The following is a 23,251-nucleotide window of genomic DNA, read 5'->3' as shown; positions in this document are numbered from 1 at the left end:
TTTTCTACTTAAAAACCTGGTCATGGAACAAATTAAATTCATAAGTAGAGGGACCACTGTATTTCTACTTATATCATTATATTCTTATGATGATATTTAGATACATCCTAAGCTTGCCAGTGGGTAGCAGCCCTTGGCTCATTTTATCTGAATCTGGAAGCTAAGCAAGGTCAGGTCTGGTTAGTAGGTAGATGGGAAGCTGCCAGGGAATGCCAAGCTGTAGACTAGACAGGGAAGTTGACAAATATCTTTTGAAGAAGCAGACTTTGGCAACACATTTTCATACTACTGCCAAGACAACTGCAAGGACATGTCCTTAACTCAAAGGAGCCACAAATAAGACTTCAGTTATCTGTTTCTGTCTCAATAGATCTTTCTGAAATACAGGGATCATTCTTAGGCTGGTTTCTTTTTTCAAATGACACCCTTTGCCAAATTCATACTGCTAATCTCTTAAATTGAGGATTATCTGTACAATATCATTCTTCTCTGACACCTATGTTGATGTTAATGATTCCTGGCTGATGTTTGACCTGCTTTAGAACTCGGGGCATTAAACAACAATTAGAAAGAGAAATGTTGTGGGTAAAAATTATCGTATCTTCCTGAAATGCTTCTGCAGGTGTGTTTTCGAGACTCTAATCCCGGCACAATTTGCGAGGCACATTGACTGGTCTAAAAACTGCAACCTTTGTGGCAAAACAATACATAAAATGCTATATTGTTGGTCACAATAGTACGTTCTATTTTTGTTTCCTAGACTTAAAGAATGCTAGCAGCTGGGAAGTTTGCAAGTCTTCCACGGGACATGCAGATGAACCATGAGTTCCCCTTGGCCTCTTCTATGGATCTGTTGAGCAGCAAACCCATTCTGGCTGATGAACTTCATTCTGGTACCCATCAAGATATTTCTATCCATGGTACCCTTCCGAGGAAAAAAAAGGGAACCCTTCTTCTTGGGTCAGGTGATGTTTTCAATAACGTGAGAAAGTTGCCATACACCCAAGCCAATCAGTCTCCAGGGCCTTTGATTCAAGGTGTCATTGAAGAGTATCCCCAGAAAAACAGGAAAAGTGACTGCCGCCTGCACAGGTAAATCATGTTTAGTTGAAACATATTGTGAATGCTGCTCTGTTTTATTGGCATTTGCAGTAATGCTTAAGAAAATCTGTCCTCTTCCCCACTTCTGTAGATAGATATCTGAGTCATATCTTCTGTCAATCATGTCTCATGTCTTCTGAATAGATCACATCTACAACAGCATAGTTATAGAAAGCGGGGTGTCTAGCAAACCTGGAAAACAGGGAAATCAGTGAATTGCCAAGGAAATTGGCAGTTTGGGAAATAACAGGGAATTAGTGACAAAAACGGAATACAGTGTTCCCTCGATTTTCGCGGGTTCGAACTTTGCGAATAGCCTATACCACGGTTTTTCAAAAAATATTAATTAAAAAATACTTCGCGTTTTTTTCCCTATACCATGGTTTTTCCCATCCAATAACATCATATGTCATCGCCAAACTAATAATTTTTGCAAATAAATAACAAAAAAATTAATTATTGTTAATAAATAATTATGTTTATAAATATCAGGATCACTAAGTGTCTTATTCAATGGTGAGTACCAGTAATAATGGTGAGTACATGGTTGTTAAGGGAATGGGAAATGGTAATTTAGGAGTTTAAAGTCTTAAGGGATGGCTTGTGATACTGTCCATAGCCAAAAATGGTGTATTTACTTCCGCATCCCCTGCAAAAATCGAGGGAACACTGTAAATCAGGGGGGGGAAATAAACTGTAGTACTGTAAATGTTTAAAAGTCGGGGGAAAATCATGAAAAAAAAAAAAAGAGGGTCACGCTCCCTGGCAGAGGCAAGCAAAAATGAGCATAACTGTGGCAACAACTTGCTTCCTCGGCTACCGATATTTCTCTACAGTTTAGCTGTTTGGTATGACGTCATCTACGACCACACCTTAACTAGATCGCAAGTTACAGGGAAATGTCAGGGAATTTCAAAATGCTTCCCCCCTGGACATCTTGAGAAAGGAAATATATGTACCGTATTTTCAGAGTATAAGATGCATCTTTGTTTTTAGGGAGGAAAACAGGGAAAAAATAATCTGCCTACCAGGTATTAATCTAGCTAGCCCTTAGTCTGGTCTGCTTCAGCACATTAGTTTGCTGGTTTTGAGCATGTGTGCTTACTTTTTATCCCCTGGTTTACAGTGGCACTGAAAAAAGTGGCCATTTTTCATGCTGATGACCATTGCAGCATCCCCATGGTCATGTGATTAAAAATTCAGAATACTATAAGAGCTGGAGAATATTTTATTACTGGCTAGTAAACAAAAAACCAACCAAAAAGTAGTCAAACAAATTAAGTGATAGAAAGAGAACGAGAAAGGGAATTGGAGGGATAAAGGAATAAGAGGGATACCTAAATAAGACCTATAAATGCTGTTACGTAGATAGCAATAATAATAACACATGTTGGTAATATGGAATCATTAAAATTTGTAATACGTTACAGACAGTCACGACGCATCCAATGTCGTTTTTAAAATGTTTGTCTATGTTTGTTTATGTGTGTTTATACCTAAATAAAGGTATAAACACACATAATAATTTTTTTTAATTAAAAAAAATTCAGATGCTTGGCAGCTGACTATATTTATGATGGTTGCTGTGTCAATCATCATGCAATGATCATGTAATCACCTTATGCAACCTACTGACAAGCAAAATCCATTGGGGAACCAGATTCACTCAACAGCCATGATATCAACTTAACAATGGCAGTGATTCACTTAACAACTGTTACAAGGAAGGTCGTAAAATGGGGCAAAACACACAAATGGTTGACTCAGCCTTCCATCCTTCCAAGGTGGGTAAAATGAGGACCCGGATTGTGGGGGCAATATGCTGGCTCTGTTAAAAAGTGCTATTGCTAACATGTTGTAAGCCTCCCTGAGTCTAAGGAGAAGGGCGGCATAAAAATTGGATGGATGGATGGATGGATGGATGGATGGATGGATGGATGGATGGATGGATGGATGGATAGATAGATAGATAGATAGATAGATAGATAGATAGATAGATAGATAGATGTCTCAATTAGTAAGAGAAATTTGGGGCTCAAATCAAGGACTATCTGTATTGCAATAGTATTAGGTGTGCGTGCAATTTCAAAATATGAGAAGCACCATTTATGACCATTGGCATTGACAAAAATCGCTATTAATCAATTGCAAAAGGCAGCTCTATTTGGAAAGTGTACATTCTGCAGTGATACTTTTAATATTATTAAACAACTCTGCCTATTCCGTGTTTTCAGGAAGGACTTGATAAGGGTACAGATAAGTCAAATCCAGTCTAAACAGCAGGTTGATGGTACCATAACACACTCTCTTCTCTTTTGTGATTTGTTTCGGTAATCCTTCCGGTCTTTGTTTGTTTCCTTAATGAATTCATATTTGTTTTTGCATTTCACCACACAAACAAAAGCAACACGTAACAAGTGTTTAATTCATCCCCCCATTGAAATAGTACAGTGGTGAAATCTACTTACCTTTCCTACCAGTTCAGAAATGCATGCTTTGCCTATGTATAGAGGGTTAAAAAAAAGAAAATGGTGGGCAGAGCCTCATGCTGCTGCTGCTATAACTTCTCCAAACCAGCAGCAGTCGCTGCTACCAGTATGCCCGAACTGGTAGCATTTCACCCTTGAAATAGTAAGCATCTAGATCCCATCGTCTTTATTTTAATTTGGCACACTGGAAGTTCTATCTTGCTGCAGATCCAGAGTTTTGTTCTCTGTCTTCTGGGGAAATTCAATGCATAAAAGAATTTGGCCCGAGGATTTGCAAACAGACCAGGTTTACTACAGATAGTCCTCGACTTACAACAGTTCATTTAGTGACATAAAGTTTGGGCTCAATGGTAGTCCTACCTATATTTAAAAGGCCTGATGCACTCTTTTTTCCCATTGGTGTGGCCTTTCCTTTCCCTTCCCCATTGCAGTGGTGCTGGCTGATGAGCCCTGGCAACCCCTGGCATTGAAAACACAAGGAGTACAGCTGTTGAACAACAGCTGCAAGGGATGATTCAACGGTTTGGAGCAGCTGAATAGTGCACCTAGCCAGGAAATAGAATAACACAATTGTGTGTGTGTGTGTGTGAATGGGTACTTGTGGTTGGGTTGATAGAATGCCTGAAGCTTAATTGAGATGGAAGAATGGATATTAGTGTACCAGCCTAGTGAAGACTATATTTTACTAGAGCCACAGCAATATGTACTCATTATGGTGAGTAAAAAAATGGAGATTAAATTATAAGTTATACCGTTAGGTACTTTCAGACTTTCACCAGAAGTTGGTGAATCTGGGCCAAACATTGTCACCCCTGTCATCTGAACCCGTTTCCAACTGTGGAAGAGAAATTGATTGCTTTCTGTTTTTCAATGGGCAACATTGCCGTTCTATGGAGCTTGGGGTAAACTGTTTTTCTACTGATAGAAACTCTGACTTTTTGCTGTCTTTCATTCACACCTCCTAAACCAGTGATGGTGAACCAAATGCACAAATATTAACTAGATTGGGGGAGAATACCTGACTTGGCAATCGTATATGTGAAAAGGCTGAACATGAATCAACATGTCATGCAACTGCCAAAAAAATGATGCAATTTTAGTTGCAACTGTAGAATCTGAGATTCTGAATCTTGAGAAGTAAAGGTGCAAACTATAATCTGCACGTTGGGATGCCTCACGCTTGTAAGAAGAATGTAAATAAATTGTACAGTGAAAGCTCACGTTTGTATGTACACTGTAGGTTTGTAGATTGTATGTACACTGAGAACTTATGCACCAGAGACTAATTCTTTGTGTGTCCAGTCTCATACTTTGGCCAATCAAGAATTCTATAAAGAAATAGGTTTAATGAGTATTAAAAAAGAATTCCCATGAGAAAAGGTTGAAAGAATAGGTTTTGTTTATTTAGTTTGTTTAGCAGGCTGTGTTTATAGGAGATATACTGTACATAGAAATATAGTGGTACCCCTACTTAAGAACTTAATTCGTTTCGTGACCAGGTTTTTAAGTAGAAAAGTTTGTAAGTAGAAGCAATTTTTCCCATAGGAATCAATGTAAAAGCTAATAATGTGTGCAAACCCATTAGGAAAGAAATAAAAGCTTGGAATTTAGGTGGGAGGAGGAGGAGGAAGAAGAGGAGGAGAAGGAGAGTCACTGCCGAAGGAGGAAGGTGAGGTGAGGGGAATCAAAAAAATCCAAAACTTTAAGGCTTAAAAAAAAGGGGGGGAGTCTGAGGCGGTGAGGAACACAGCCCTTCCATACACCCAGTGTAAGGCTGCCTCCCATAAACTGCCTCCCATACACTGGCTGCTGCTGCTGCTGCTATCTGCTGCCTCTTCCTTCCAATGTTGAAGGGCTCCCCTCTCTTCTCGCTCCCTCGCTCGCTTTGTAGCCGGCGCTTTTCCTTCGCTGTGGTGACTCCTCAGCTGCCCAGAGCGAAGGGAGCGTTTCTTTTCTCTGGACGCTGGCAGAGGTTTATTCCCTGTCCAAGCACCCAGAGAAAGGAAAATGCTTTGTTCGCTCTGGACTTCCAAAACCTCCTTAAGTGCCACCAAAAGGCTCCTCTGGCAGCCCAGGTGGCCGGGGTTAAAGGGGTGGTGGTGGCAGGAAACTGGCCGGCCATCGTGCCGCTCTAAAATTTCCTGGGAAATTTTTCTGGGCTCGGGTTCTTAAGTAGAAAATGGTTCTTAAGAAGAGGCAAAAAAATCTTGAACATCCGGTTCTTATCTAGAAAAGTTCTTAAGTAGAGGCCTTTTTAAGTAGGGGTACCACTGTATCTGGAAGTTTGTCACAAAGGAAACAGTAAAGAGTAGTTTTCTACTGCTGTTTAAATTTAAGTTTTTTTAAAAAATACCCGTAACCCATGATCGAAGATTGACTTAATTTTAATTACAAATCCAGTTTTGACCATAGGAGCAATTTCATGGGATATGGTCAGCTCTTTCTCACTGGTGAACTTCAAGCAAACCCCTAGACCCCCATATGTCAGGAAGTCTTTATCTTTGGATTTTCTGTACCAAGTAAGGAATGGAATTAATTGTTCATGCAACGCCTGCTCTATGATTCTAAAGCAGTCAGCCTCTTTTAGTGTTTTGGCTTGGAAAATTTTGGGAATTGAAGTCCACGTATCTTAAAAGTTGCCAAGGTTGAGAAATACCATGCTAAAATTTCAAAACTTTCTTGACTCCTCCTGGCATTCTGGTACGTGAGTAGTCCATAGGGAGGAGGGGAGGACAAATACCATAATCATCATAGACACTGATATCATAAAAACAGGAGGAACCAGTAATGCTGATAGGATTTACAAGTCCAGATCAGATTAAATAAATTGGTCTCCAGAGTACATAGAAAAACAGATGAAGGATCCCAACATCTGAGCCTCTCTCTTTCTCTCTCTCTCCATTTCTCTTCCCCCTCTCTCTCCCTTCTGTCCCTTGAATAAACAAATACACAATATCATATCCACCCCCTCTCCATCCCTTGAATGAACAAATACACAATATCCTATCTCAGAGGAAAGTGAATGCCAACAGGAAGCCATCTAACCTAATCTGTGTTGCTATAGCTTTTCTCTTCCGTCACACCAATTATCATTTAACTTTTCTATCCGTACCATCTGCCTTTTCTTTAACAAAATGATTTCTCTCTCTCAGTAATTAACCAGTCGTGGTGCAAAATATCCTAACTTGCTCATTTTGGTTTTGATGTTATTCGGCACATCCAACTGTGTTTCAGAATCTTAAAAAAAATGTTAACTCATTAGCTCAATGTAGAACAAATAACTGCACGATATACTATGAATTTCACCACTGCCCAACAGCTGCTGAGTCATCAAAAGGACACTGTGGAATCCCCCATTCTTGGAAACGTTTAAAAATAAGCTATATAATCAGCTCTCAGGCTGGATCACGATAATCCCATTTCCATGCAGACTACACATGATTAATGTTGTTTTAAAAGAAGACAAAGGGTGTGGGAAGCGGATAATTTGCCACCATTCAAACAATAGTTCTCTAGTTTTGTGGCAATGCTTTTAAAAATACATTGCAATGCTATTGGAGAAGAAAAGGCCAGTTCTGATAAATGAAGTGTTACTTCCTTTCAGGGTGATAAAATTTGGCTTTGAAAACCAGTAGAAGTATAATATAATTCAGAGGTTTATTGTGAATGTATGAACTTGTTTCCATTTGAATGGGACATGACATTCTAGAAAATATTGGAAGTGGGATTTGCAAAATCCAATGGGATTTGCAGGAAACCATGAATGGACGTGCACAGCCTAAGCAGAACAATCTGTTGTAAGCTTTAATGTAATTGGGTCTATTTGCAAGGCTTGTGTGATTGTTTTGATGTGTACAATACATGTGCATATATATTGTGCAAATAATGCATATGGCATCTATGGGGGACAGCTTTTGAAGCAGCTCTGGAAGCCTGGCAAAGGACCCACCTGATTAATTAATGGTGAAATGCACTGTGAACTAATTAAATCTAATTTAATCCTTTGCTCAGCCTTGATTCTGAATGATGCTACTTATCCTCAGTATAGCTCTGAGGTTATCCTCAGGGTGAGACACCACAAATCCATTTTTTTTACTTTTAGTCCATTCAGGAAGATTCATTGAGTCAGTCTGAACAATAAACTCTAGAGAGCTATGCACCATGGTATAATGATGTCACTGGTCCAACAACTGATGTGAGCTTCATGCCACAAACTTACTGTCCTAAAGAGCTGTATTTGTAAACTAGTACCTGGATACCTATGCTTCTCTATGAAACTATGCGATCAGGGTTGATAAATTGACAGTTAAAGCTTAAACATTAAATGAGTGGTTAAGATTGGGCTTGATACATTGACACTTAAAGCTTGGAAATTTATGTAGAATGTGTAACTCTTTAGCATCAGAGCATGTTAATATAAGGCAACTGGCAGTTGGAACAGAGTTCTTTTCAGGTGGAAAGGGGGAGTAGAATGTTTAAACTCCCATCCCACAGGTCAGATGAGTCTCGCGCTGGCCACACCCACGCCTGGTTTAATGAAGGGGTAACATCAGAGCATATTAACTTTGTATTCTGTGTATTATATTGTTGTGAGCCGCCCCGAGTCCTCGGAGAGGGGCGGCATGGAAATCCAAATAATAAATAAATAATATAAGGCAACTGGCAGTTGGAACAGAGTTCTTTTCAGGTGGGGAGGGGGAGTAGAATGTCTAAACTCCCAGCCGGCAAGCCGGATGAGTCACGTATTGGCTATGCCCATGCCCAGTTTAGCAAAGGAGTAGCATCAGAGCAGATGAGCAGAGTTCTTTTCAGGTGGGGAGGGGGAGTAGAACATCTAACTCCTTAGCTTCAGAACATATTCATAATAATATAAGAAATAACTAATGATCTGATGGTCATTTCAAAAAAAATCTTTTGTTAGTGAGTACCTAGAAGCTAAGATGTAGATATGTGCCAAGTTTCAAGTTTGTAGGCTTTACGGTTCTGGAGATTTCATGATGATGCGTGAGAAGTATTTCGCTTTTATATATATAGATTAGCCAGTGCACATTTTATACAATTAATGTTCTTTTAAAAAAAAAATGGAGGAAATAATGATCGTCTTTTCGTTGGCAAAACAAACAGACACCATGCTTGTGAGCTATAACTTGAGTGCTGTTTCTCCCTGTACAATAGTGAAGAAGACTGGCCCTGTCAAAGTTCATGGCCTTTACAGTACAGTACTGTAAAACCACGCTGTTTAGTACACTGGATGACTCAAGAATAAAAATTCTGTAAAGTTTCAATCTTTATGAATTTCTGCCTTTGACATTGTGACCTTAAATTGAAAAGTGAATGTTCACCCCCCACCCCCCAAAAAACCTTGTAAGTTATTAACTAGCGTTACAAGAATGTGGAAAGGGAAAGAGAAATGAAGAATAAGAATGCAAGTGGATCTCCGGAATGTATAAAAACCCTTAAGGCAGCATGAATATACTGATTTTAGTGCCTTTTATTATTTAAACATTCCTTTCTTATCTCGTGATATTTAGCCAGATCATTATTCATTATTAGGTATTTCAAAAAGTAACATCTAGTGCTGCTATTAGCCTTTTGAGCTTGTGCTCTGGAAAGTTTTATGATTATAATAAAGAAATAGGTCCAAATGTCTGCCTGTGTTGGATAGCAGACTGTGTCATGTGGCAAAATAAATATATTACATATGGTTGTTTCCCTTAGCTGATCATTTATTTTTGTCTTGTTACATAAACCTATGTACCAAATAATTTCTATTATACTGTCTAGGAAATTTTAAGATTCAAATTTTAACCTTTATGGACACCAAATACAGTACAATGATATCTCGTCTTACAAACCCCTCATCATACAAACTTTTCGAGATACAAACCTGGGGTTTAAGATTTTTTTGCCTCTTCTTCCAAACTATTTTCATCTTACAAACCCAAGCCGCCGCCACTGGGATGCCCCGCCTCTGGACTTCTGTTGCCAGCGAAGCACCCATTTTTGCCCTGCTGGGATTCCCCTGAGGCTCCCCTCCATGGGAAACACCACCTCCGGACTTCCGTGTTTTTGCGATGCTGCAGGGGAATCCCAGCAGCGCAAAACCGGGCGCTTCACTGGCAACGGAAATCCAGAGGTGGGGTTTCCCAGCGAGGGGAACCTCAGCGAAATTGCAGCATCACAAAAACACAGAGGTCCAGAGGTGAGGTTTCGAGGACTTCTGTGTTTTTGTGATGCTGCAATTTCACTGAGGATCCCCTCCCTGGAAACCCCACCTCCAGACTTCCATTGCCAGCGAAGCACCCGTTTTTGCGCTGCTGGGATTCCCCTGCTGGAATTTCCCTGCAGCATCACAAAAACACAGAAGTCTGGAGGTGGGGTTTCCCATGGAGGAGAGCCTCAGGGGAATCCCAGCAGTGCAAAAACGGGCGCTTCGGCTGGCAAAAGGGGTGAGTTTTGGGCTTGCACGCATTAATCGTTTTTCCATTGATTCCTATGGGAAACAATGTTTCATCTTACAAACTTTTCACCTTACAAACCTCGTCCCGGAACCAATTAAGTTCGTAAGACGAGGTATCACTGTATTTAGAAAATGGTTTCAGCTACACGAAAGGGATAACCCAGCCTTCTGGCATCCTGAATAAGGAAAAAAACCAGACATCCCAATAATTGAGGTAACCCAAGAGATGCCTAATGCTAAAAAGGCTAAAACACCAAAAGCTCACATTCACCATTGTTGTTATTTTCTTTTTAAGAGATCCTCTTGTGGATAACTATTAGCCTTGACTTCTGACCACAGTACAGCTAAAAAGTATGTGTGATCAGTCTCACCTTGTTCACATAAGTTGTATACTGGAAACAGGTGAGGACTTAACAGTACATAAACTCCAGCTATTTCAGCTCTTTACAATGATGGTATCCAAATTGGCATGAATAGGAGTAGAATTAAGTCAGAACACAAGTGACCTTCAAGGTTTTGCCACCAAAAGGATGGTGCTAGTCATTCTGTTTAGGAATAGCATTAAATGGGGACTGAATTCTGTCTCCCTCCCCTGCTCCTGATTTGGAGGTGAACTGAACACATGTAGCTCAGATGAAGTTAAGAATTTCGCATAGATGCAAGATGCAGCATTCTGGCAAATACTCTCTTGTATATACAGTATATACACAGTTTTGGAACTGGGAAGACCTATAGTTTTAAATCTGCTTTCAGCTGACAGCTCTTGGGGTGACTTTGGATCAGACTTTGTCCCTACCCAATTTACTTTAGAAAAGTGTGGATATAAGATAAAGGGAAGCATTCTGCCGCACGAATCCCAGCGACCGATTAGGTCCCACAGAGTTGGCCTTCTCTGGGTCCCGTCAACTAAACAATGCCGTTTGGCGGGACCCAGGGGAAGAGCCTTCTCTGTGGTGGCCCCGACCCTCTGGAACCAGCTCCCCCCAGAGATTAGAACTGCCCCCACCCTCCTCACCTTTCGTAAACTCCTTAAAACCCACCTCTGCCGTCAGGCATGGGGGAATTGAAACATCTCCCCCTGGGCCTATACAGTTTATATATGGTATGTTTGTGTGTATGTTTGCTTTTAATAATGGGGTTTTTAGTGTTTCTCTTAAATTGTTAGATTTGTTATATATTGTTTATTATTGCTGTGAGCCGCCCCGAGTCTATGGAGAGGGGCGGCATACAAATATAATAAATAAATAAATCTCCCAATTTGCGCTACAGATAGTCCTTGACTTATCACTGATTAAAATTACAACAATCTCCCCTCCAAAAGCTATTTAAGACCGAGTTTCAAAGTTCCAATGTCATGCCCCTCTCCCGCACTTGATAACTGACCTGCGTTTATGGACATTTGCAGAACCCTATGGCCATATGAGCACAAATTATAACAGTTCTACCAGCCTAGGAGCAAACAGTATGTTTGTTTAAGGCATTACGCATTCATTTAATGACCGATATGAAAAAAGCCACATCTGGTCCTGTTAAATGGGGACCTACTTTACAACTGCAATGACTTACAACTGTAATTGCACAATTGCTCAAATATAGTAGTAGCTCAAGGACAGGGCTGTCAAACTCATGGCGTGCAGGCCGGATGCATTATGCGCTGGCCATGCCCAGTTTAGCGAGGGGCGGGGAGTCCCGATATGTCACGTGATGACGCCATGATAACGTATGTTTGACACCCTTGCTCAAGAACTACTTTGAACTCTTGGAGGAAAGGCAGTTGTAAACAATAGATGCAACATATTCAGAAGTCCACTACATGCAAGATAACAACAACAACAACAGAGTTGGAAGGGACCTTGGAGGTCTTCTAGTCCACCCCCTTCGTAGGCAGGAAACTCTTCACTACTTCAGACAAATGGTTATCCAACATTTTCTTTAAAAACTTCATGGTTTGGAGCATTCACAACTTCTGGAGGTTCTGAATTAATTGTTCTAACCATAGGGGAATTTCTCTTTAATTCTAAGTTGCTTCTCTCCTTGTTTAGTTTCCACCCATTGCTTCTTGTTCTACCCTCAGGTGCTTTGGAGAATAGTTTGACTCCCTCTTCTTTGTGGCAACCCCCGAGATATTGGAACATGGCTATCATGTCTCCTCTAGCCCTTCTTTTCATAACCAGTTCCTGAGAAAATATTATTTTAATGAAAGAGTAATAGATCCTTGGAACAAACTTCCAGCAGACGTGGTAGATAAATCCACAGTAACTGAATTTAAACATGCCTGGGATAAACATATATCCATCCTAAGATAAAATACAGAAAATAGTATAAGGGCAGACTAGATGGACCATGAGGTCTTTTTCTGCTGTCAGTCTTCTATGTTTCTATGAGAACGAAAATTGAATAATTTTGTCTGAAAGGTGCAAGTTAGTTTTATGCACAAAGCAGAGACTGGTATCAACCAGAGTCACGTACCAACATTCTTGTGGGATGGATCGAGAAGATAACCTTTTGACCTTTTTTGGATTTACCTTTAGTTTGAATTTTAATGTGTTTCCCTTAACAATTTGGGAAATGCTTCAAAAGTTCCAGGAACCATGAAAACTCAAATTCAGTTCAACTTCACTAATGGCTTGGTGATTAGTTCTTCTTGCATGACAAATCCAATTTTGAGCTGAATTCTTTTTCTGTGAATCAATTAGAACTGTTGAGCATAGCCTCAAAGTATCTGCATGTAGACAAACTGCAAAAAAGGTCATCTTCTCCAGGTAGTCTCAATGTGCAAAGAGGAACTAGCACTCTGATGTTGATGGTTTGAGAGGATATTTGCTAACCATTGTAGTTTGCTCAAAGGCTGATTTTTCAGACAAGCTAAACAGGGACAGACTTGATTGGGAGCTGATTAGGAAATCTTCAACCTACAGGCTAAAGTGTAAAGTTGGAAAAACATCCTGGAGGAAAGTTGTAGCAACCACTGCCATATTTTTGCAGACAAAATGACGAGGTAGTCCAGGTAGTTGTCAGGAGGTGAGTTCAACCTGAGGAAGCTTCTACGTAAGATTCATGTCAAACAAACCACATGATGTCTCTGGAAGGCTCTTATGACCATTCTGACTTTTGATGGATTCCACCTTTTTGCTTGAAATGAAGAATGGCAAGGGACAGATAGAAATGGTTTTTTTTTTCTGGGGAATTAGAGCTGTAGTAGTGTTGGTGTAAAATCTGCATGGTATCATCATGCCATTTTTTGTCCCCATAGTGTTCAGCAGAATCCTCCTCCAAGCAGCCTTGCTTCCCCCTTGTCCCCATCTTTAATGTTTTTAAATGTTGGGTTTTTAATGTGTTTTCTTTTAAACATTAGATTTGTCACATTGTACATTGTTTTATTATTGTTGTGAGCTGCCCTGAGTCTGCGGGGAGAGGCGGCATACAAATCTAATAAATTAAATTAAATTAAATTAAATTAAATTAAATTAAATTAAATTAAATTAAATTAAATTAAATTAAATTAAATTAAATTAAATTAAATTAAATTAAATTAAATTAAATTAAATTAAATTAAATTAAATTAAATTAAATTAAATTAAATTAAATTAAATTAAATTAAATTAAATTAAATTAAATTAAATTAAATTAAATTAAATTAAATTAAATTAAATTAAATTAAATTAAATTAAATTCTTCTAAAGAACTGTGCACCACCAAGAGCAACTTTCCAAACTGGGGGAGATGCTTTTCCATGCCTGGGGTGACACCCTGGTCTGGGAGCCTGGGGGAGCGTGGTTGCATGCGCAGGTGGGGGCACATATTGCATTATGGGTGTCGGCACATATGTGCGCTGTCGTGCATGCAGTCACACACTTTTGTAATACGGTGACAAAAAGGTCCGCCGTCACTAGTGTAGGGTTTCCTTTGTGTCCCTTGAATGGCCAATCTCAAGGTCTCTGCCCAGATTTCAGTAACACTATAAAGCAATTGGTTTGGCATCTGGTGATCATTAATTGTGATGATGTGTCTCCCCTCCCCCCACCTCATCTGGGTTTTGATAATCAGGAACTCCATGCTGCTGGACTCTGCATGATCCAAGATGTCCAAGTTAAAGTTCTACCAATGAATGTCAAGAACAGAGTGGAGAATGATAACCACATTGTGGTTATCTTCTACCAGTGGCCTTTATTAAAAGTAATATTGGATATGTGAATCTCTGAGTACTTTCAGATCCAATGATCTGTCATATACAGTACTGTATTTTTTGGTCAATAAGATGCCCTTCCCCTCTCTCCCAAAATTGGGTGGAAATGTCTCTGTGTGTTATAGAGCAGTGTTTCCCAACCTTGGCAACTTGAAGATATTTGGACTTCAACTCCCAGAATTCCCCAGCCAGCATTCGCTGGCTGGGGAATTCTGGGAGTTGAAGTCCAAATATCTTCAAGTTGCCAAGGTTGGGAAACACTGTTATAGAGTGAATGTTGCCAAAGCCCCACCCACCCACCCGTTAGCTGTTTTCTGCCTCTGCACATCTCCTTTTCTGCCTCCACATGCCCCATTTTTGGCCCGTTCCAGGCAGTAGCAATCAGCAGCGGCAATCTTTGCCATCTGGAACAGGCCAAAAACGGGGCATTCGGACGTAGAAAACAGGATGTGCAGAGGCCACAAATGGGACGCATGGAGGCAGCAATAGGCGGCAATCCACACAGCCTGGAACAACTGATCGGCAGTATTCTGGGAGGTCGATCCAACTGCCAATCAACTACTTGTGCTAAATCAGGCTGCAATAACATGCTGAAGCTGACCGGGCTGTTTTCTGCAAGGACGCTAAACAGATGAATACTGATGCATGCTGGGAGGCAGAGGCAGAATTTATTTTTCTTGTTTTCCTCCCCAAAAGTTAGGCGTATCTTATGGTCCGGAGCATCTTATGGTGAAAATAATATGGTAATTGTCTGCATTTTCATGGCCTCACTTTAGTAGCCCAGATAAATTTAGTTAAAAGTCACTGTAATGCTACTCCATTGTTCCACTAGAATGGATTTTTTTTCTGGCATAAAGAAAAAGATAGACTGCATGGTAGGAAAATCTTGGCTGGATTATTTATTTGTTTGTTTGTTTGTTTAATTTGTCATACAAATATAGTATTGTATTGCAGTATGTTTAACATATACATTTCTACAGATAAAGCTGGGTTATTTGACAGCAAAATGTCACTTGTAAATAGGTGTTTCAGAATATTAGTTCACTGAAGATATTTATTTATTTATTAGATTGGTATGCCGCCCCTCTCTGTAGACTCGGGGCAGCTAACAACAATACTAAAAACAGCATATAACAAATCTAATATTTAAAATAACTAAAAAACCCTTATTAAAAACCAAACAAGCACACACACAAACATACCATGTATAAATTGTATAGGCCTAGGGGGAAAGGATATCTCAGTTCCCCCATGCCTGATGATAACCACATTTACACATTTACAACTGGATTATTTTACCCCTAGTGTGTACATGTTTCGGTTTTAGTGCTTATAGTAGGAACCAGGGTATGTCCAGAAGTTAACATTTCTTTTAGATGGGAAGTTGCTAGTTCTCTTAACTTCCAAAGGACGAAGCCACTTTTTCTTTCCAATGCTAATGAGCTACATCAAATGGCCCTTTGTTGACATGGGAATGGGGCTTGTCTGATCACTGGGAAGCGGAGTCATGCCGAGTCAGCACTTATGATACCACTGGGTTAGTTGATTTTCATCCATGTATCAGTGGAAGCTCTCCTTTGGTGGTTACAGGAAAGAACCTGTAAGCAAACAGCACTAGAGACAAGAAAAAGAGGAATGACTTTGGGGGTGGGTGGGTTTCTCCAGGAAGGCAAACATCTTCAGACTAGGAAGTTTATAACACCAGATGAAAAGCAGCTGATTGAGGTGGTGAGACAAGCTTTCAGCTACAATTGATGTAAGAGGACTCCTGTGCAGCTGTGTTTGACTGGAGTTATAATCCTGTAGGTTTATTGCTGGTGGCCTCATAAATGTTAATTAGGACTGATGAAAAGAGCAACATTAGCAGTTCGCTTTATTGGTTTTCTGGGTTGGCCTGCATATGTATGTGCAAAATAATTGAGAGAAGGGCAATTGATCATCGTAAGAGACATTGTGTTTTCATCTTCAGAAGAGGACCTGTAAACAGAAATTTTGCAAAGGAAGAAGGGGATAAGGGGTGGAGGAAGGATGCACACACACACACACACACACACACACAGTAAAATTGCAAAAGCTTTATTATTTGTGGAACTCTTTAGAATCTCTGTTTATCAAAAGAAGCAAAGACAGTATTCAGGGCAATAGCTAGACAGTATATTAACTACAACCAGGATTCCTAATGTGCTACTGGCACTTCTTTTTGATCCCACCCAGACTCCCTGCCCACCCTTTTTGAATTTTAAAACAAAATTCTTTTGATTATCAGCAGAAAGACTGCATGCTACAAAATAAACAGCCAGCTTCTTTATTTTCCAGGATGCAGCTGAGCCACAAATAAGTTTTATGAATTATCTTAGAAATTTAGAATTATGTAGTTACAGTCCTGGGCTTTTTCTGGAAGGGTGTCCACTTGCCCAGAAAAAAGATAAAGCAGAGAATATCTCGGTGAGAAAATAGTAATTGATGTTTTCTGACTGATCATGCTGATAATGACTGTGGATATGAGCAAACCTATAGCTCACAGATTTATTTATTTATTTATTTATTCATTCATTCATTCATTTATTTGACTTTTATGCCGCCCAATCTCGAAGGACTCAGGGCGGTTTACAACATAATATAATACAATACAAAAATATATAGCAATAAAAAGAAGTTGAATATAATCTCTAAAAACTAACCCCAATAAAACCCATTTATATAAAAACCAGTCAAATCTTATGCACGCACAATATTCATAAAATAAAATTTGGTCATGAAAGATGTCAAACTTGCCACTTCATGTTGCCGTCATGTGACATATTGTTACGTTTTCCCCCTTTTCGGAGCTGGGACAGGCACAGCCTACGTTGTGACGTGTCCGTCCCACAAGCTGTCACAATAGCACCCTTGCTATAGCTTTTGTCTGAGAGAATCTCAAACCCGATTTTAAAATTTTGAAGGTACCTATCAGATCAACAAGAGTGGAGAACTCACATTATAAGCTTTGTAAAGTTTTTCCCCCTTCAGAGTTGGTTCCAGAGGGCTGGGGCTGCCACAGAGAAGGCTCTTCCCCTGGGGCCCGCCAACCGACATTGTTTAGTTGACGGGACCTGGAGAAGGCCCACTCTGTGGGACCTAATCGGTCGTTGGGATTCGTGCGGCAGCAGGCGGTCTCGGAGATATTCTGGTCCAGTGCCATGAAGGGCTTTAAAGGTCATAACCAACACTTTGAATTGTGACCGGAAGTTGATCGGCAACCAATGCAGACTGCGGAGTGTTGGTGAAACATGGGCATATTTGGGAAAGCCCATGACTGCTCTCACAGCTGCGTTCTGCACGATCTGAAGTTTCCGAACACTTTTCAAAGGTAGCCCCATGTAGAGAGCATTACAGTAGTCGAACCTCGAGGTGATGAGGGCATGAGTGACTATGAGCAGTGAGTCCCAGTCCAGATAGGGCCGCAAGGGGCTTAGAAGTGTTGCCTTTGTCGTGGTCAGATCATTTCCTACTGCGGCTTAACTTCCTGGCTCCAATCCTTCCCCGCAGGGAGGCGGAACCAATTAGGAGGTTCCGCCCCAGACGCCTGATGGATCCAGAAGGCTTCCAGATGGTGCTTGGGGTTATTCCAGATACACTTGTCCACAGTTCGGCAGAGTCTCTTGCTGAGGCCTGGAACAAGGCGGCAGGAGAGGCTCTTGACCAGATTGCGCCGTTGCGACCTCACCGCGGCACTAGGCCCCGTAGAGCTCCATGGTTCAACGAGGAGCTCCGGGTGTTCAAGCACCAGAAGAGACGTCTGGAGAAGTGATGGAGGAAGAGTAAGTCCGAATCCGATCGAACCCTTGTAAGAGCTCATATTAAGACTTACAAAGTGGCGCTCAAGGCGGCAAGATGCGCGTATCATGCCGCCTTGATTGCATCAGCGGAATCCCGCCCGGCCGCTCTGTTTAGGGTAACCCGCTCCCTTCTCAATCAGAGGGGAGTTGGGGAGCCCTTGCAGAGTAGTGCCGAGGATTTTAACACGTTTTTCGCTGATAAAATCGCCCGGATCCGAGCGGACCTCGACTCCAATTGTGAAACAGAGTCTACTGACAATGAGTCAGTCGAGGTGACTGGGGCTAAACGTCTTTGTCCATCTGTCTGGGAGGAGTTTGACTTGGTGACACCTGATGAAGTGGACAAGGCCATTGGAGCTGTGAGTTCCGCCACCTGTCTACTGGATCCGTGTCCCTCTTGGCTGGTTTCGGCCAGTCGAGGGGTGACATGGAGCTGGGTCCGGGAGATTGTCAACGCCTCCTTGGGGAGGGGGTCCTTTCCGCCCCTTTATAAGGAGGCGGTTGTGTGCCCCCTCCTCAAGAAGCCTTCCCTGGACCCAGCCGTGCTTAATAACTACCGTCGGTCTCCAACCTTCCCTTCATGGGGAAGGTTGTTGAGAAGGTGGTGGCACTTCAACTCCAGCGGTCCTTGGATGAAGCCGATTATCTAGGTCCTCAGCAGTCTGGATTCAGGCCCGGCTACAGCACGGAAACTGGCGGGCCCGGAACAGGGTCCTGTCCTCTGTCCTGGTGCTCCTTGACCTCTCAGCGGCTTTCGATACCATCGACCATGGTATCCTTCTGCGCCGGCTGGAGGGGTTGGGAGTGGGAGGCACTGTTCTTCAGTGGTTCTCCTCCTACCTCTCCGGTTGGTCGCAGTCGGTGTTAGTGGGGGGTCAGAGGTCGACCCCGAGGTTTCTCCCTTGTGGGGTGCCTCAGGGGTCGGTCCTCTCCCCCCTGCTATTTAATATCTACATGAAACCGCTTGGCGAGATAATCCAAGGGCATGGGGTGAGGTATCATCAATATGCCGATGATACCCAGTTGTACATCTCCACCCCATGTCCAGTCAACGAAGCAGTGGAAGTGATGTGCTGGTGCCTGGAGGCTGTTGGGGCCTGGATGGGTGTCAACAAACTCAAACTCAATCCAGACAAGACGGAGTGGCTGTGGGTTTTGCCTCCCAAGGACAATTCTATCTGTCCGTCCATTACCCTGGGGGGGGGGAATTATTGACCCCCTCAGAGAGGGTCCGCAACTTGGGCGTCCTCCTCGATCCACAGCTCACATTAGAGAAACACCTTTCAGCTGTGGCGAGGGGGGCGTTTGCCCAGGTTCGCCTGGTGCGCCAGTTGCGGCCCTATTTGGACCGGGAGTCATTGCTCACAGTCACTCATGCCCTCATCACCTCGAGGCTCGACTACTGTAACGCTCTCTACATGGGGCTACCTTTGAAAAGTGTTCGGAAACTTCAGATCGTGCAGAATGCAGCTGCGAGAGCAATTATGGGCTTCTCCAAGTATGCCCATATCACTCCAACACTCCGCAGTATGCATTGGTTGCCAATCAGTTTCCGGTCACAATTCAAAGTGTTGGTTATGACCTATAAAGCCCTTCATGGCACCGGACCAGAATATCTTCGGGACCGCCTCCTGCCGCACGAATCCCAGTGACCGGTTAGGTCCCACAGAGTTGGCCTTCTCCAGGTCCCGTCGACTAAACAATGTCGTCTGGCGGGACCCAGGGGAAGAGCCTTCTCTTTGGGGGGCCCGACCCTCTGGAACCAGCTCCCCCCTGAGATTAAGATTGCCCCCACCCTCCCCGCCTTTCGTAAACTCCTTAAGACCCACCTCTGCCGTCATGCATGGGGGAACTAAAACACCTCCCCCTTGCCCATGTTGTTTTGCCATTTGACTGATTGACTGTGTGCCTGTTTTTTATATATACTGTTTTTATGAGATTACTAATTTTAAATTGTAATTAGATTGGTGGGCATTGGATTTGGTATTATGTACTGTGCTGTTTTTTATTATTGTTGTGAGCCGCCCCGAGTTTGCGGAGAGGGGCGGCATATAAATCCAATAAATCTAATCTAATCTAATCTAATCTAACTGGTGCACCAGGCAAACCTGGGCAAACGCCCCCCTCGCCCCAGCTGAAAGATGGTTCTCTAATGTGAGCTGTGGATCGAGGAGGACGCCCAAGTTGCGGACCCTCTCCGAGGGGGTCAATAATTCCCCCCCCCCCAGGGTAATGGAAGGACAGATGGAGTGTCCTTGGGAGGCAAAACCCACAGCCACTCCATCTTATCCGGGTTGAGTTTGAGTCTGTGCTCCCTCTAGCCTTCTGATGCCCAAGTTTGGGTTTGGAGATTGTGAGGTTTGTTTTGCCTTCTAGAAGTGTATGAAACACATTTTCCTAGGGTCATTCTCCACTGCGTGGGAAAAAGCTCGATTGGGAAAAAACCCAACCAGTAACTTGAGATTTTTTTAAAAGCAAAACTTGTTCTTCACTTGGATCTTGGGAGATGCAGTAAAAATGGATAATGATGATTATATGAACTATGCAGGTTAAGATTTCAAATAGATAACAAACCGTTTAGTTTAGCAACTTGAACCTCTACTGTTTTTAGTTGTTGTTTTTTTAGTAGAGAGATACAGTCTGTCTCCTTATTCTGAGCTCCCTTAACTCTGGTTTGATGAGTGCAGATATCATGATTGTCCTGTATCAAATCCAGTGTAAACCATTGTTTTGTAGCCTGCTTAATTAAAGGTTACATCTTTTGTTCTCTTTCTTTCTCCCATTAGTACTGGTTTGTGACCCTAGTGTTATCTGAATTAATTGCTGAAGATAGGGGATGGTTTTGTCATATCTGGTGAATTCACACACTGACAGCTAAGACTAGATCAACACCTGACAGCTGTAGCTAGAAGGACCTTTGCACAGGTTGGACTAGTGCACCAAATACAACCCTATTTGGATCAAGAGGCCCTTCTCACAGTCACTCATGCCCTTATCACCTTATGGCTGGACTACTGCAATGCACTCTACATGGGGCTACCCCTGAAGAGTGTTCAGAGACTACAGTTGGTCCCGAATGCAGCTGCGCAAGCTGTTGTGGGTGCCCCTTGATATAGCCACACTACACCAATTCTTTGCGAGCTGCACAGGCTTCCTATTGGTCTCCGGTCACAGTTCAAGGTGTTGGTTATTACCTTTAAAGCCCTACACCGCTCAGGGCCAGAGTATCTCCGAGACCACCTTCTACCATATACCTCCCAGCCGGGGTTGGCCTTCTTTGGGTCTCATCAGCTAAACAATGTTGGCTGGCGGGTCCATGGGGGAGAGCCTTCTTTGTAGTGGCCCTGACTCTCTGGAATCAGCTACCTCTTGAGATCCAGCCCCCCCCCACCTTATTGGCCTTCCAGAAAGCTGTAAAACCAGGCTTTTCTGACCAACTTGGGACCATTGACCTTGGGGGGATAATTTAGATTAGATTAGATTAGATTTATTGGATTTATATGCCGCCCCTCTCCGAAAACTCGGGGCGGCTCACAACAAGATAAAAACAATACATAATAACAAATCCAATACCCACCAATCCAATTACAATTTTAAGCTAAAAATTCATAAAAACAACCCCAGAATATTAAAACATGCATACAATCAATCTAACACCAAAACAACACGGGCAAGGGGGAGATGTTTCAGTTCCCCCATGCCTGATGGCAGAGGTGGGTTTTAAGAAGTTTGCGAAAGGCAAGGAGAGTGGGGGAAATCCTAATCTCAGGGGGGAGCTGGTTCCAGAGGGTCGGAGCCGCCACAGAGAAGGCTCTTACCCTGGGTCCCGCCAGACGACATTGTTTAGTCAACGGGACCCGGAGAAGGCCAACTCTGTGGGACCGAACCGGTCGTTGGGATTCGTGCGGCAGAAGGCGGTCCCGGAGATATTCTGGTCCGGTGCCATGAAGGGCTTTATAAGTGATGACTAACACTTTGAATTGTGACCGGAAACTGATCGGCAACCAATGCAGACTGCGGAGTGTTGGAGTGATATGGGCATACTTAGAGAAGCCCATAATTGCTCTCGCAGCTGCATTCTGCACGATCTGAAGTTTCCGAACACTTTTCAAAGGTAGCCCCATGTAGAGAACGTTACAGTAGTCGAGCCTCGAGGTGATGAGGGCATGAGTGACTGTGAGCAATGACTCCCGGTCAAAGTAGGGCCGCAACTGGCGCACCAGGCGAACCTGGACAAACGCCTCCCTCACCACAGCTAAAAGGTGTTTCTCTAATGTGAGCTGTGGATCGAGGAGGACGCCCAAGTTGCGGACCTTCTCTGAGGGGGTCAATAATCCCCCCCCCAGGGTAATGGATGGACAGATCGAATTGTCCTTGGGAGGCAAGACCCACAGCCACTCCGTCTTGTCTGGATTGAGTTTGAGTTTGTTGACACCCATCCAGGCCCCAACAGCCTCCAGGCAGCGGCACATCACTTCCACTGCTTCGTTGACTGGGCATGGGGTAGAGATGTATAGCTGGGTATCATCGGCGTATTGATGATACCTCACCCCATGTCCTTGGATGATCTCGCCCAGCGGTTTCATGTAGATATTAAATAGCAATTTAGCAAGGTATGTATGGATGGATGCCTGTAAGTATTTTAAATTGTAACTTTTTATATATTGATCTATACCTGTTTTTGTTGTGAGCCACCCTGAGTCCCTGGGGAGTTGGGTGGCATAGAAATGTGATTAAATAAATAAATAAATAAAACATGAATTATACTTCAGGTTTGTAGAGTTCACAGAGTTCAAAAGAATCTTATTTCCAACAATAGACAGAGGTTAGAAGGTTCCTAGTCTGATTAGTTCCAAAGTCATGTCTCCTAAAGTTGGATATTGAATTGCTAGCACAAGATTAACTTAATAAATATCCCGTTTGAAGCTACCGGAGCGGGGCTGATGGAGCTTTGTCATTCAGCATCATCAAAAGCTTTTTCCCATGGAACAACCAGGTTAACCAGTTAACAAAAACAATGTACAGTGTTCCCTCGCTTTTCGCGGGGGATGTGTTCCGAGACCGCCCACGAAAGTCGAATCTCCGCGAAGTAGAGATGCGGAAGTACAGTGATCCCCCGCTCGTTGCGAGGGTTCCGTTCCAGGACCCCCCGCAACGAGCGGGTTTTCGCGAAGTAGCGCTGCGGAAGTAAAAACAC

The 23,251-nt window shown here is 42.5% G+C and overlaps 1 protein-coding gene across 1 annotated transcript in view; it reads left to right on the top strand.

Moving 5' to 3' along the window:
* The window catches only part of BCAR3 (BCAR3 adaptor protein, NSP family member), a 138,773-nt gene that overhangs the window by 17,651 nt on the left and 97,871 nt on the right, over positions 1-23,251 (top strand). The window contains exon 2 of the mRNA XM_070746494.1: positions 761-1,092. Within this exon, the coding sequence (XP_070602595.1) occupies positions 770-1,092 (323 nt within the window). The 5' untranslated portion in view covers positions 761-769. The remainder of the gene's footprint in view (positions 1-760; positions 1,093-23,251) is intronic.

This window comes from Erythrolamprus reginae, chromosome 3 (genome assembly GCF_031021105.1).
Source record: "Erythrolamprus reginae isolate rEryReg1 chromosome 3, rEryReg1.hap1, whole genome shotgun sequence".
In the NCBI taxonomy this organism is placed as follows: domain Eukaryota; kingdom Metazoa; phylum Chordata; class Lepidosauria; order Squamata; family Dipsadidae; genus Erythrolamprus; species Erythrolamprus reginae.
This window is presented reverse-complemented; position numbering and strand designations above follow the sequence as displayed.